Genomic DNA, 13,227 nt, shown 5'->3' on the forward strand with positions numbered 1-13,227 from the left:
TCATTCTAGATAAGAAATATTTAATTAATATTTTATATTAATATTTATGTGCATATAAATAGTATTTATATTTATATGAATAATATTTACATTAATATTACCAATTAATGTTTTATAGATTAATATTTTGTAAAGACCAATAAGAAATGCATTTTCTTATTGGTCTTATTTCTTATTTCCTTATTGGCTGTATTTATATTACAGCCCAATACTCTCTCTTTTCCAGACAGACATGAACAGAATCACATATGGAAAATATGTGAATTACACAAAATAATACCCTACTCGATTAGAATTCTCACATTTTCTATTTGATTAAGCTTATTCAATTGAAGAGGTGAGGCTGATTATTACTCACTAAAATAACTACAACATCCTTGAATGGATGGTGACCCATGATTTGAGAAACTCTAGCTTAGAAAACAGATGTTAAAGGGGATCCAACATGGCGGCCGGCGAGGAAGCTGCACTTTCAATATCTCCACATTAACGGGATCAGAAACACCAATTAAAACAGCTACATTCTACCTACTGAGGATCTTCTAGCAAAATTCCGTTGAAAGGAGACCTGCCGAGAATTAGTAAGTTTATTAGACGTGACAGTTTGCCCCAGACAAGTGAAACTTGACCGGCAGCGCGGGCTCAGAGTCCAATCCCGCGGCCACCCGCCGCTTCTGCAAGCGGCAGGCGGCCCAGAGCAGCGCGGCAGAAGGGTCCCCGCCCAGCCAGCAGACAGCTCCCGCCATCCCGGCTACCCTGGCGGCCCTGCTTTCGCTCGGCGAACAGCCACCCCACCCGGCTGGTTCTTAGCCACGCGGCTGCAGTCACCCGGCTTTACAAGCACCCCCGGCGGCCCTGCTCGGCGAGAAGGGTCCCCGCCCGGCCGGCAGACAGCTCCCGCCATTCCACTCTTGTTCTGCAAACAGCCACCCCGCCCGCTTGGTTCTTAGCCACGCTGCTGCAGCCACCCGGCTTTACAAGCACCCCCGGCGGCCCTGCTCGGCGAGAAGGGTCCCCGCCCTGCCGGCAGACAGCTCCCGCCATTCCGCTCTTGTTCTGCAAACAGCCACCCCGCCTGCCTGGTTCTTAGCCACGAGGCTGCAGCCGCCCGGCTTTACAAGCGCCCCCGGCGACCCTGCTCGGCGAGAAGGGTCCCTGCCCGGCCGACAGACAGCTTCCGCCATCCCGGCTACCCTGGCGGTCCCGCTCTTGCCCTGCAAACAGCCACCCCGCCCGCCTGGGTCTTAGCCACGCGGCTGCAGCCACCCGGCTTTACAAGCGCCCCCGGCGGCCCTGCTCGGCGAGAAGGGTCCCCGCCAGGCCGGCAGACAGCTCCAGCCATCCCGCTCTTGCTCTGCAAACAGCCACCCCGCCCGCCTGGTTCTTAGCCACGAGGCAACAGCCGCCCGGCTTTACAAGCGCCCCGGCGGCCCTGCTCGTCGAGAAGAGTCCCTGCCTGGCCGACAGACAGTTTCCACCATCCCGGCTACCTTGGCGGCCCCGCTCTCGCCCTGCAAACAGCCACCCCGCCCGCCTGGGTCTTAGCCACGTGGCTGCAGCCACCTGGCTTTGCAAGCGCCCCCGGCGGCCCTGCTCGGCGAGAAGGGTCCCCGCCCTGCCGGCAGACAGCTCCCGCCATTCCGCTCTTGCTCTGCAAACAGCCACCCCGCCCGCCTGGTTCTTAGCCACGAGGCTGCAGCCGCCCGGCTTTACAAGCGCCCCCGGCGGCCCTGCTCAGTGAGAAGGGTCCCTGCCCGGCCAACAGACAGTTTCCGCCATCCCGGCTACCCTGGCGGTCCCGCTCTTGCCCTGCAAACAGCCACCCCGCCCGCCTGGGTCTTAGCCACGCGGCTGCAGCCACCCGGCTTTACAAGCGCCCCCGGCGGCCCTGCTCTGCGAGAAGGGTCCCCGCCCTGCCGGCAGACAGCTCCCGCCATTCCGCTCTTGCTCTGCAAACAGCCACCCCGCCCGCCTGGTTCTTAGCCACGAGGCTGCAGCCGCCCGGCTTTACAAGCGCCCCCAGCGGCCCTGCTCATCGAGAAAGGTCCCTGCCGGCCGGCAGACAGCTCCCACCATCCCGGCACTCCTGGCGGCCCACCCGCTCTGCGAAGGGTCACCCCGCCCGGCTCTTAGCCACGCGGGCGCCATCTGCCTGGCTCTGTGAGCGCCCCCGGCGGCCCAGCGCAGCCAGAAGGGTCCCCGCCTGGCCCGACAGAAGGCACGTGCCCTTCCGGCTCTGCGAACGGCCCTGCCCACCCGGGAAAGGGCTCCCCCCCTTGAGAGGATGGGAAGGAAATCTAACCAAGCCTCTATGAATTAGCGAACTGGGATCTAAAACCAGAGATTGTGTCAGACCAGAGACAAGCCAGTTCCACCTCTCCCTTCGGTCACTCCTGCAAGGAGCCAGGGGCCCGCCATAGCAGAGAGGGGAAGTCACCAAAGATCGGCCAAAGAGATTCCTTCCCAGCGGATTCTAAATTAGCAGGAGCGGCGAGGGAGCCGGCCGGAGCTGGCGGGAACCGCGGCAGCGGCACGGGAACTGGCGGGAGCTGAGGCGGCGCTGACGCAGGAGCCGGCGGGAGCCGCGCGGCGCGGGTCTCTCAGCTACAGCTCCCACCAGTGCTGACAACTGAGGTCTCTTGCACCAGATACGGGGGCGTGGCTACCAGAAGGTAAGCAAATTTGCTGGGGGTTCTCAGCCCCAAGCTCTACAAACTTAGGGCCTGAGGGAGGCAAACAAGGAGAGTGTGCCCAGGCACTAATGAAACAGCTGCTCCACGCGTGTGCAAGGTAGGCGGAACCGTGACCACCCACAAAACAGGCCCAGTGGCCCGCCAGATACATCGCCCCGGTCGGGGGAGGGGCAGAGCCGCCACCAGCGCCTTTTAGGTAGACAGATCTGCAACCAACAGACAGAACAGGCCTAGTGGCCAGCGGAGGGGCAAAGAAGCTGCTCACGCCTGCAAGGTAGGCGGACCTGTGACCACCGAAAGAACAGGCCCATCGAAAGTACAGGTACAGCGGCCTCCTGGCGTGGAAGGCACATTGCCTCAATTAGAGGAGGGGCAGAGCCACCGCCAAAGCCTGCGAGGGAGACTTTGCAGCTATACAAGAGCAATATAAATATATAGGGGGAAAAATCAATAACACAACAGTTTCACCAAGCAGAAAGAAACGCGATCAGTATGAAAAGACAAGGAAAGAAAGGACCACAAGCAATGCAGGTCAACTCAACTTTAGAAGAGGTAATATCTGCAGCAGATGGAATGTCAGATAAAGAATTCAGGATATACATGCTTCAGATGATCTGGAGTCTCAAGGAAGACATTAGACAGCAAAATCAGACAATGAAAGACCACTTCGACCACTTCGACAATAAATTACATAAACAAATCCAAGAAGCAAAAGATCAATTATACAGGGAGATAGAGGTTATAAAAAACAAACAAACAGAAATCCTGGAAATGCAGGAAACAATAAACCAACTTAAAAACTCAATTGAGAATACTACCAGCAGAGTAGAACACTTAGAAGATAGAACATCAGACAATGAAGACAAAGTATTTCAACTGGAGAAGAACATAGACAGCTCAGCAAAGCTGTTAAGAAACCATGAGCAGAACATTCAAGAAATATGGGATAACATAAAGAGACCCAACTTAAGGGTCATGGGGATACAGGAAGGTATTGAGGTCCAAACCAAAGGAATGAGCAATCTATTCAACGAAATAATACGAGAAAACTTCCCAGACTTGAAGAATGAGACAGAATCCCAAATCCTAGAAGCCTACAGGACGCCGAATGTGCAAAATCATAAGAGATCCACACCTAGACACATTATAATGAAGATGCCCAACATACAGAATAAGGAGAGAATTTTAAAAGCTACAAGAGAAAGGAAGCAGATTACATTTAGGGGTAAACCAATCAGGATAACAGCTGATCTTTCAACACAGACTCTGAAAGCTAGAAGATCCTGGAATAACATATTTCAAACACTGAAAGAAAAGGGGTTCCAACCAAGAATTGTGTATCCCGCGAAATTAAGCTTCAGGATGGAAGATGAAATTAAAACCTTCCATGATAAACAAAAGTTAAAAGAATTTGCAGCTAGAAAACCAGCTCTTCAAAACATCCTCGGCAAAATATTACAGGAAGAGGAAATGGAAAATATCAATGAAAACCAACAGCGGGAGGTAGTACAGTAAAGGTGGGGGGGAATAATCAAAGAGGAAAACAAACCATGTTTAGTAACATAAATAAACAAATATGGCTGGAAGAACAACCCATATCTCAATAATAACTCTAAATGTTAATGGCTTAAACTCACCAATTAAGAGACACAGGCTAGCAGAATGGATCACTAAACAAGACCCAACAATATGCTGCCTTCAGGAGACGCATTTGATAGGAAAAGACATACATAGACTGAAGGTGAAAGGTTGGGAAAAATCATATCACTCATATGGACTTCGGAAACAAGCAGGAGTGTCCATACTCATTTCAAATAAAATAGATTTCAAGCCAAAGTTAATCAAAAGGGATGAAGAGGGACACTACATACTTCTCAAGGGAACCATACACCAACAAGACATAACAATCATAAATATATATGCCCCAAACAATGGTGCAGCTATGTTCATCAAACAAACTCTTCTCAAGTTCAAGAGTCTAATAGACCACCATACAATAATCATGGGAGACTTCAACACACCTCTCTCACCACTGGACAGATCTTCCAAACAAAAGTTGAATAAGGAAACTATAGAGCTCAATAACACAATTAATAACCTAGACTTAATTGACATATATAGAATATACCACCCAACATCAAGCAGTTACACTTTTTTCTCAGCAGCACATGGATCCTTCTCAAAAATAGATCATATATTATGTCACAGGGCAACTATTAGACAATATAAAGGAGTAGAGATAATACCATGCATATTATCTGATCATAATGGAATGAAATTGAAAATCAACGATAAAAGAAGTAAGGAAAAATCATGCATCACTTGGAGAATGAACAACAGGTTACTGAATGATCAATGGGTTATAGAAGACATCAAGGAGGAAATTAAAAAATTCTTAGAGATAAATGAAAACACAGACACAACATATCGGAATCTATGGGACACATTGAAAGCAGTTCTAAGAGGAAAATTTATTGCTTGGAGTTCATTCCTTAAAAAAAGAAAAAACCAACAAATAAATGATCTAATACTTCAACTCAAAATCCTAGAAAAAGAAGAGCAAAACAACAGCAAAAGAAGTAGAAGACAAGAAATAATTAAAATCAGAGCTGAAATTAATGAAATCGAAACGAAAGAAACAATTGAAAAAATTGACAAAACTAAAAGTTGGTTCTTTGAAAAAATAAATAAAATCAACAGACCCTTAGCCACACTAACAAAGAGAAGAAGAGAGAGAACTCAAATTACCAGCATACGGGATGAAAAAGGCAATATCACAACAGACACTTCAGAAATACAGAAGATTATCAGAAATTATTTTGAATCCTTATACTCCAATAAAATAGAAGATAGTGAAGGCATCGATAAATTTCTTAAGTCATATGATTTGCCCAGATTGAGTCAGGAGGATATTGACAACCTAAACAGACCAATATCAATTGAGGAAATAGAAGATACCATCAAAAGACTACCAACTAAGAAAAGCCCAGGACCGGATGGGTATACAGCAGAGTTTTTCAAAACCTTTAAAGAGGAATTAACACCAATACTTTTCAAGCTATTTCAGGAAATAGAAAAAGAGGGAGAACTTCCAAATTCATTCTATGAGGCCAACATCACCCTGATTCCTAAACCAGACAAAGACACTTCAAAGAAAGAAAACTACAGACCAATATCTCTAATGAACCTAGATGCAAAAATCCTCAATAAACTTCTGGCAAACCGGATACAAAAACATATCAAAAAAATTGTGCACCATGATCAGGTAGGATTTATCCCTGGGATGCAAGGTTGGTTCAATATACGGAAATCAATAAATGTTATTCACCACATCAACAGGCTTAAAAATAAGAACCATATGGTCATCTCGATAGATGCGGAAAAAGCATTCGACAAAGTACAGCATCCCTTTATGTTCAAAACTCTAGAAAAACTAGGGATAACAGGAACATACCTCAACATTGTAAAAGCAATCTATGCTAAGCCTCAGGCTAGCATCATTCTGAATGCAGAAAAACTGAAGGCATTCCCTCTAAAATCTGGAACAAGACAGGGATGCCCTCTCTCACCACTTCTGTTCAACATAGTTCTCGAATCACTGGCCAGAGCAATTAGACAGACGAAAGAAATTAAAGGCATAAAAATAGGAAAAGAAGAACTCAAATTATCACTATTTGCAGATGACATGATTCTATACCTAGCAGACCCAAAAGGGTCTACAAAGAAACTATTAGAGCTAATAAATGAATTCAGCAAAGTGGCAGGCTATAAAATCAACACGCATAAATCAAAGGCATTCCTGTATATCAGCAACAAATCCTCTGAAATGGAAATGAGGACAACCACCCCATTCACAATATCCTCAAAGAAAATAAAATACTTGGGAATCAACCTAACAAAAGAGGTGAAAGACTTATACAATGAAAACTACAGAACCCTAAAGAGAGAAATAGAAGAAGATCTTAGAAGATGGAAAAATATACCCTGTTCATGGATAGGTAGAAGTAACATCATCAAAATGGCGATATTACCAAAAGTTCTCTATAGGTTTAATGCAATGCCAATCAAAATCCCAATGGCATTTCTTGTAGAAATAGAGAAAGCAATCATGAAATTCATATGGAAAAATAAAAGACCCAGAATAACAAAAACAATTCTAAGCAGGAAATGTGAATCAGGCGGTATAGCTATACCAGACTTCAAACTATACTACAGAGCAATAGTAACAAAAACAGCATGGTACTGGTACCAAAACAGGCAGGTGGACCAATGGTACAGAATAGAGGACACAGAAACCAATCCACAAAACTACAACTATCTTATATTTGATAAAGGGGCTAAAAGCATGAAATGGAAGAAGGATAGCATCTTCAACAAATGGTGTTGGGAAAACTGGAAATCCATATGCAACAAAATGAAACTGAATCCCTTTCTCTCGCCATGCACAAAAGTTAACTCAAAGTGGATCAAGGAACTTGATATCAAATCAGAGACATGGCGTCTGATAGAAGAAAAAGTTGGCTATGATCTACATACTGTGGGGTCGGGCTCCAAATTCCTCAATAGGACACCCATAGCACAACAGTTAATAACTAGAATCAACAAATGGGACTTACTCAAACTAAAAAGTTTTTTCTCAGCAAAAGAAACAATAAGAGAGGTAAATAGGGAGCCTACGTCCTGGGAACAAATCTTTACTCCTCACACTTCAGACAGAGCCCTAATATCCAGAATATACAAAGAACTAAAAAAATTAGACAATGAGATAACGAATAACCCAATCAACAAATGGGCCAAGGACCTGAACAGAAATTTCTCAGAAGAGGACATACAATCAATCAACAAGTATATGAAAAAATGCTCACCATCTCTAGCAGTCAGAGAAATGCAAATCAAAACCACCCTAAGATACCATCTCACTCCAGTAAGATTGGCAGCCATTAGGAAGTCAAACAGCAACAAGTGCTGGCGAGGATGTGGGGAAAAGGGTACTCTTGTACATTGCTGGTGGGACTGCAAATAGGTGCGGCCAATTTGGAAAGCAGTATGGAGATTTCTTGGAAAGCTCGGAATGGAACCACCATTTGATCCAGCTATTCCACTACTCGGTCTATTCCCTAAAGACCTAAAAAGAGCACACTATAGGGACACTGCTACATCCATGTTCATAGCAGCACAATTCACAATAGCAAGACTGTGGAACCAACCTAGATGCCCTTCAATAGACGAATGGATAAAAAAAATGTGGCATTTATACACAATGGAGTATTACTCTGCATTAAGAAATGACAAAATCATAGAATTTGGAGGGAAATGGATGGCATTAGAGCAGATTATGCTAAGTGAAGCTAGCCAATCCCTTAAAAACAAATGCCAAATGTCTTCTTTGATATAAGGAGAGTAACTAAGAACAGAGTAGGGAAGAAGACCATGAGAAGAAGATTAACATTAAACAGGGATGAGAGGTGGGAGGGAAAGGGAGAGAGAAGGGAAATTGCATGTAAATGGAAGGAGACCCTCAGGGGTATACAAAATTACATACAAGAGGAAGTGAGGGGAAAGGAGGGAAAATATAAGGGGGAGAAATGAATTACAGTAGAGGGGGTAGAGAGAGAAGAGGGGAGGGGAGGGGGAGGGGGGATAGTAGAGGATAGTAAAGGCAGCAGAATACTACAGACTCCAGAATGGCAATATATAAATCAATGGTTGTGCAACTGAAGTGATTCTGCAATCTGTATATGGGGTAAAAATGGGAGTTCATATCCCACTTGAATCAAAGTGTGAAATATGATATATCAAGAACTATGTAATGTTTTGAACAACCTACAATAAAAATTAATTAAAAAAAAATAAAATAAAATAAAAAGTTTATACTTCCTAAAAAAAAAAAAAAAAAGAAAACAGATGTTAAGTCCTACTACTACTTCAATAAAAGGCAATGCCATGTGTTCATAAAATCAGGATCTTAGTAATAGTGCTGAACTGTCTTGGTTGACAGCATAGGCAATTTATCTCAATGAATTGAAAACAACAAAATATTGACTTTTTTTCTTGACCTGAGTCCTGATAAAAAAAAAAGGAATCTAATATCTAAATTTTATCCAGGGAATATGTAACATCTTTCCTACTCAAGTTACTGCTTTCATTAATTTTGCTTTCAGGGTGTGGCAAAGAATGCATTCTAATGGATTAGAACTGGTATTATGACTTCTGAAGGTTTAAATGCTGTAAGACGTTTTTACAGTCATTTGCATACTGTGCCATTGTCATTCATGAAGTAATTCTTCACATGACACTGTGAAAATGGTAGAGGACACATCCTGGTTGTCCCACAATAAGAGCAGCAATCCTATCTGTCTCCACTATTTCCTGAGGTGTTTAATTAACTTTCATTTACTTCAAGATCAAACTCTGTGCTGTGGTTGTAAAGACCAGAGTTGGGCTGAGAGTTAGAAGACCTCCTAGAAGACTATGGATTTTTGTTCTCTGGCCTCAGTATTCTCATTTCTATATGAGGAGCTTGGATTGGATAATCTCTAAGGCTCTGCTCATCACTGGCTTCTATTCCAGGACTCCATGAATATGAATTTTACTCCCTATAGTGTTTATTATATCCCCTTTTAATGCTTCTTTTTTTCTTTTTAAATGCAATTCACTGACAATATATTCTATATTCAGCAAGCAGTACATGAGTGCTGTGAAATGTAATATATTAAACTGACAACCTATTATTGTCTTGGAGTAACATCTCTGTGCCCCTGGTACATAATTAGCTTTAATCTATGTTAATTGCCTGCTGTTAATAAGATTGAGTATGACTACTGAATTCTCTTTCTGGTGTCCACAGCCTATAATTATACCTAATGTGCAACTAATGATACCTAGTCTTAAATTGTGAACCCAGTAGGTGTTCGGTAATTATTCACTGCTTAAGAGATCACAGAACTACTATCAGTCTTACACTGATTTTCTCTGTGACCCTGGTCAAATCACTTAACCTTTCCATGTCCTAATTTCCTCTTTGACAAAATGAGCAATTGCAGCTGGAACAGTGGTTTTCAAAATTGTTCAAATTAACTAGGCTAGGATTCTCTGAGGTTTCTTTCTTCTTCTTTTTAAAGGTAACAGCAAAACTTAAAAATCATGAAAACATTTCTAAGATTTCTAAGAGTAAGGTGTAATGATGTGAAAATTTTCATATAACCAGGAACAAAAAGAAAATTTCATTATCTTAGAGAAACTACTTACAGAATTACCAAATTTTTGGTCCACCAAACCCTCTAAAGATCAATGAACCTCAAAGTTCCAGTATTACCCAGAAAACACTTGCAAAAGGATGTAAATGATACTACTAATGAGTCTAATGAAGTTTATAGGTCTATTTTTTAAATTAATTATCACTAAGAATTTAAATTCTAGAGACAAAAGTATTAATATCAATGCCACACAAAAACAAAACAAAACAGCTCTCCGACTGGCTCTGTTCCTAGCACCCCCTTCTCCAATCATTCCCTTCAACTGCTCTACTTGAGGCCGAGGAAAGAGATGGGGCCACCATTTATTGTCATCAGCAGCCTCTTTCTTGCAATTAGCAAATTCTGTCGTTACTATCTAGGTTTTCAGGGACATATAAAAACTGTGATGATATTTCAAGATCTATATCTAATTTGCCCATAGAATGATTATGCCATTTATATTTACACTGTGCTTAGTTATAAAGAAGGAAAACCAAGCAAGCAAATAATATTCTTCTCTTACCCAGAGGTGCTTTGGACAGCTTTGGGGTTTACATTAATAAGTTCATCAAGACCTTGTTCACTAAAAAACAAAATAAAATAAAGTTCAGAGCCAATAAGAAATCAGCAAATATAATGACTGGTGGGTTTTTAAAAAAAATTTTAATTTTAATTTTTTTACAATTATAAATTATTCAATGGAATCTAAAATCTAAAAAGTAATAAGTTTATTGAGTTTCTACTTTCAATACACAGTTGCTGTTTTCTAATCCTCAGAGCAACTCACTGAGGTAGACACTATCATACTCTATGAAGAAACTGAGTTTCACAAAGACACTTCCTGGAACTATATATATACCTAAGCAGTGGTTGAGGGTGACCAAAATTGAAATTGTAACAAAGACTCCATACTCAGACTCCATACTCCTGCACCCTAACAGGCTTCCTCTCTTATATTCCTGGCAATTCCTTCCATTTGCACAATGTTTTCACCATTATCTTAAAAATAATTTTATAAAAAATGGTTTGAAGTTTCTCTGTTATACATTTATTAACTTTTGCTCCAATGTGTAATAGGTCTTAATTTCTTTCTTAATCTCTCTCTCTCTCTCTCTCCCTCTTTTTTTTTTTTTTTTTTTGTTCTGGGTATTGAAATCAGGGGCATTTAATCATCAGCCTTTTTTTTTTTTTTTTTTTTTTTGAGACAGAGTTTTGCTAAATTGCTGAGGCTGGTTTTGAACTCTTAATCCTCCTGTCTCAGCCTCCTCCAGCGCAGCTAGGATTACAATCATGTGACTGTAACAGGTTTTAATTTCTCAAGAACAGAAGAAATTCAATGTCATGCAAAAATATTCTTTTCAAGTGTAAGAATATTATGTTCCCACTTTTTTCAACCAAGTCATTTAAAAATTAATTCCTGGGCTGGGATTGTGGCTCAGCAGTAGAGTGTTCCCCTAGCACGGGCGGACCCAGGTTCTATCCTCAGCACCACATAAAAATAAAGGCATTAAAAATTAATTCCTTGGGTCTATGAGAGGGTACAAAGCCCAAATTTTTTGGTTTATTCTGTTTTATGAACTTATATTAGTTTAAATTTACACTTATAATCTATTTGTGTGATTACTGTATCAAAAGAATTGCTCAAGTAGTAATTATACTAAATGGGCTTCAGTATTATCATTTTAAACAATATTATAATGAATAAGATGATTAATAATGAAAGAAAAATTTGTCTACTATTATTACACATCAAGAAATCAATGTACCAGGCATAGTGGAGCCATCTGTAATCCCAGTGGCTCTGGAAGTGGAGGCAAAAGAATTTTGAGTTCAAAGGCAACCTCAGCAAGTAAGAAACTTAATGAGACTCTATCTCTAAATAAAAAACAAAAAGGGCTGGGGATGTGGCTCAGTGGTTAAGCACCCCTAGGTTCAATCCTCAACACACACTCAAAAAAAATAATCAATGTGTTCTTTGTTTTCATATACCCTTTCAAAATGCCCTTAGTCAATAATCTTTCTTTCTCTCTCCCTTTTTTTAATATAAATTGAAAAAATTGTACAGGAGTCTTTAATAATTAATGTTAACAAGCTTACCTTTTGTTTGCTGAGGGGGTCACTTTGATAAGATTGTCCAGATCTTGGTTCCTAAAAATAAGTTCAGGTCAACTAAAATCAATCATTTCTATACTTTTTAACCTTAGTATTGAATCAGTGACTACTGTTAACTTAAAAATCCATCATCTCTTGAATTCCCTTTTTAGCCCCTGTAAAAATGTAGTTTATGGAACCCCCATTTGACCCAGCTATCTCACTCCTTGGTCTACCCAAAGGACTTAAAATCAGCATACTACAGTGATGCAACCTCAATGTTTTTAGCATCACAATTCACAATAGCTAAACTATGGAACCAACCTAGGTACCCTTCTATAGAAGAATGGATGGATAAAGAAACTGTGCTATATAGATACAATGGAATATTACTCAGCCTTAAAGAAGAATGAAATTGTGGCATTTACAGGCAAATGGATGAAATTGAAGAACATGATGCTAAGTGAAGTAAGCCAATCCCCTCAAAACAAAGGCCAAATGTTTTCTCTGATAAGGGAGAGGTGGGACAAGGGAAAAATGGAGGAACTTTGAACTGGGCAGAGGGGAGGGAGGGAATGAGAGGGGATGTTGGGAGAGAAGATGGTGGAATGAGACGAATATTATTGCTCTATGTATGGGTATGAGTGAACAAATGGTGTAACTCAACATCATGTACAACAATAAATGAAAAGTTGTGTTCCATTTGTGTAAAAAATAGAATAAAATAATAATATATTTTAAAAAGAGTAGAAAAACACTCAAAAACACAGCTTCTATCAATTTACTTCATGAGCACCATTGACTATGTGAGAATTTAATTTTACTCATGTTTCTGTCAAGTCTAACACAAAGCAGAATTACTTTTAAACTTCTTACTTTCCATATTATATTTGTGTAGTCAAATTAGCATTTAGAATAGTTTTGGAGGTTATAATGAGAAAGAGAAAAATATGAAACTATATCATTACTCAATGTTCCTTGCTTCCTCCCCCTTCCCAAACACAAACAAATAATAACAACTGAGACTTTTAAAACATTATTTCCTGGTTCTAAATTATGTAAGTAATATGTATGTATTTATTTATATGTGTGTATATACACATATGATATAATTCTGTGCTATTCTAAGATATTAATTAAATCATTTTAGAATCATACTTCATGCATCCAAAGCATAACAAGCAAGATTTCAGACTATATAATTTATG

At 41.0% G+C, this 13,227-nt stretch overlaps 1 protein-coding gene across 1 annotated transcript in view; it reads right to left on the reverse strand.

Annotated features, from left to right (window-relative positions):
* Nucleotides 1–13,227, reverse strand: part of Scel (sciellin) — a 170,931-nt gene that overhangs the window by 26,002 nt on the left and 131,702 nt on the right. Inside the window, exons 24-25 of the mRNA XM_076872195.1 lie at nt 12,026–12,076; nt 10,452–10,511 (exon numbers count right to left, since the gene is read on the reverse strand). Coding sequence (XP_076728310.1) covers nt 10,452–10,511; nt 12,026–12,076 — 111 coding nt within the window. The remainder of the gene's footprint in view (nt 1–10,451; nt 10,512–12,025; nt 12,077–13,227) is intronic.

Source organism: Callospermophilus lateralis, chromosome 12, assembly GCF_048772815.1.
Source record: "Callospermophilus lateralis isolate mCalLat2 chromosome 12, mCalLat2.hap1, whole genome shotgun sequence".
NCBI lineage: Eukaryota > Metazoa > Chordata > Mammalia > Rodentia > Sciuridae > Callospermophilus > Callospermophilus lateralis.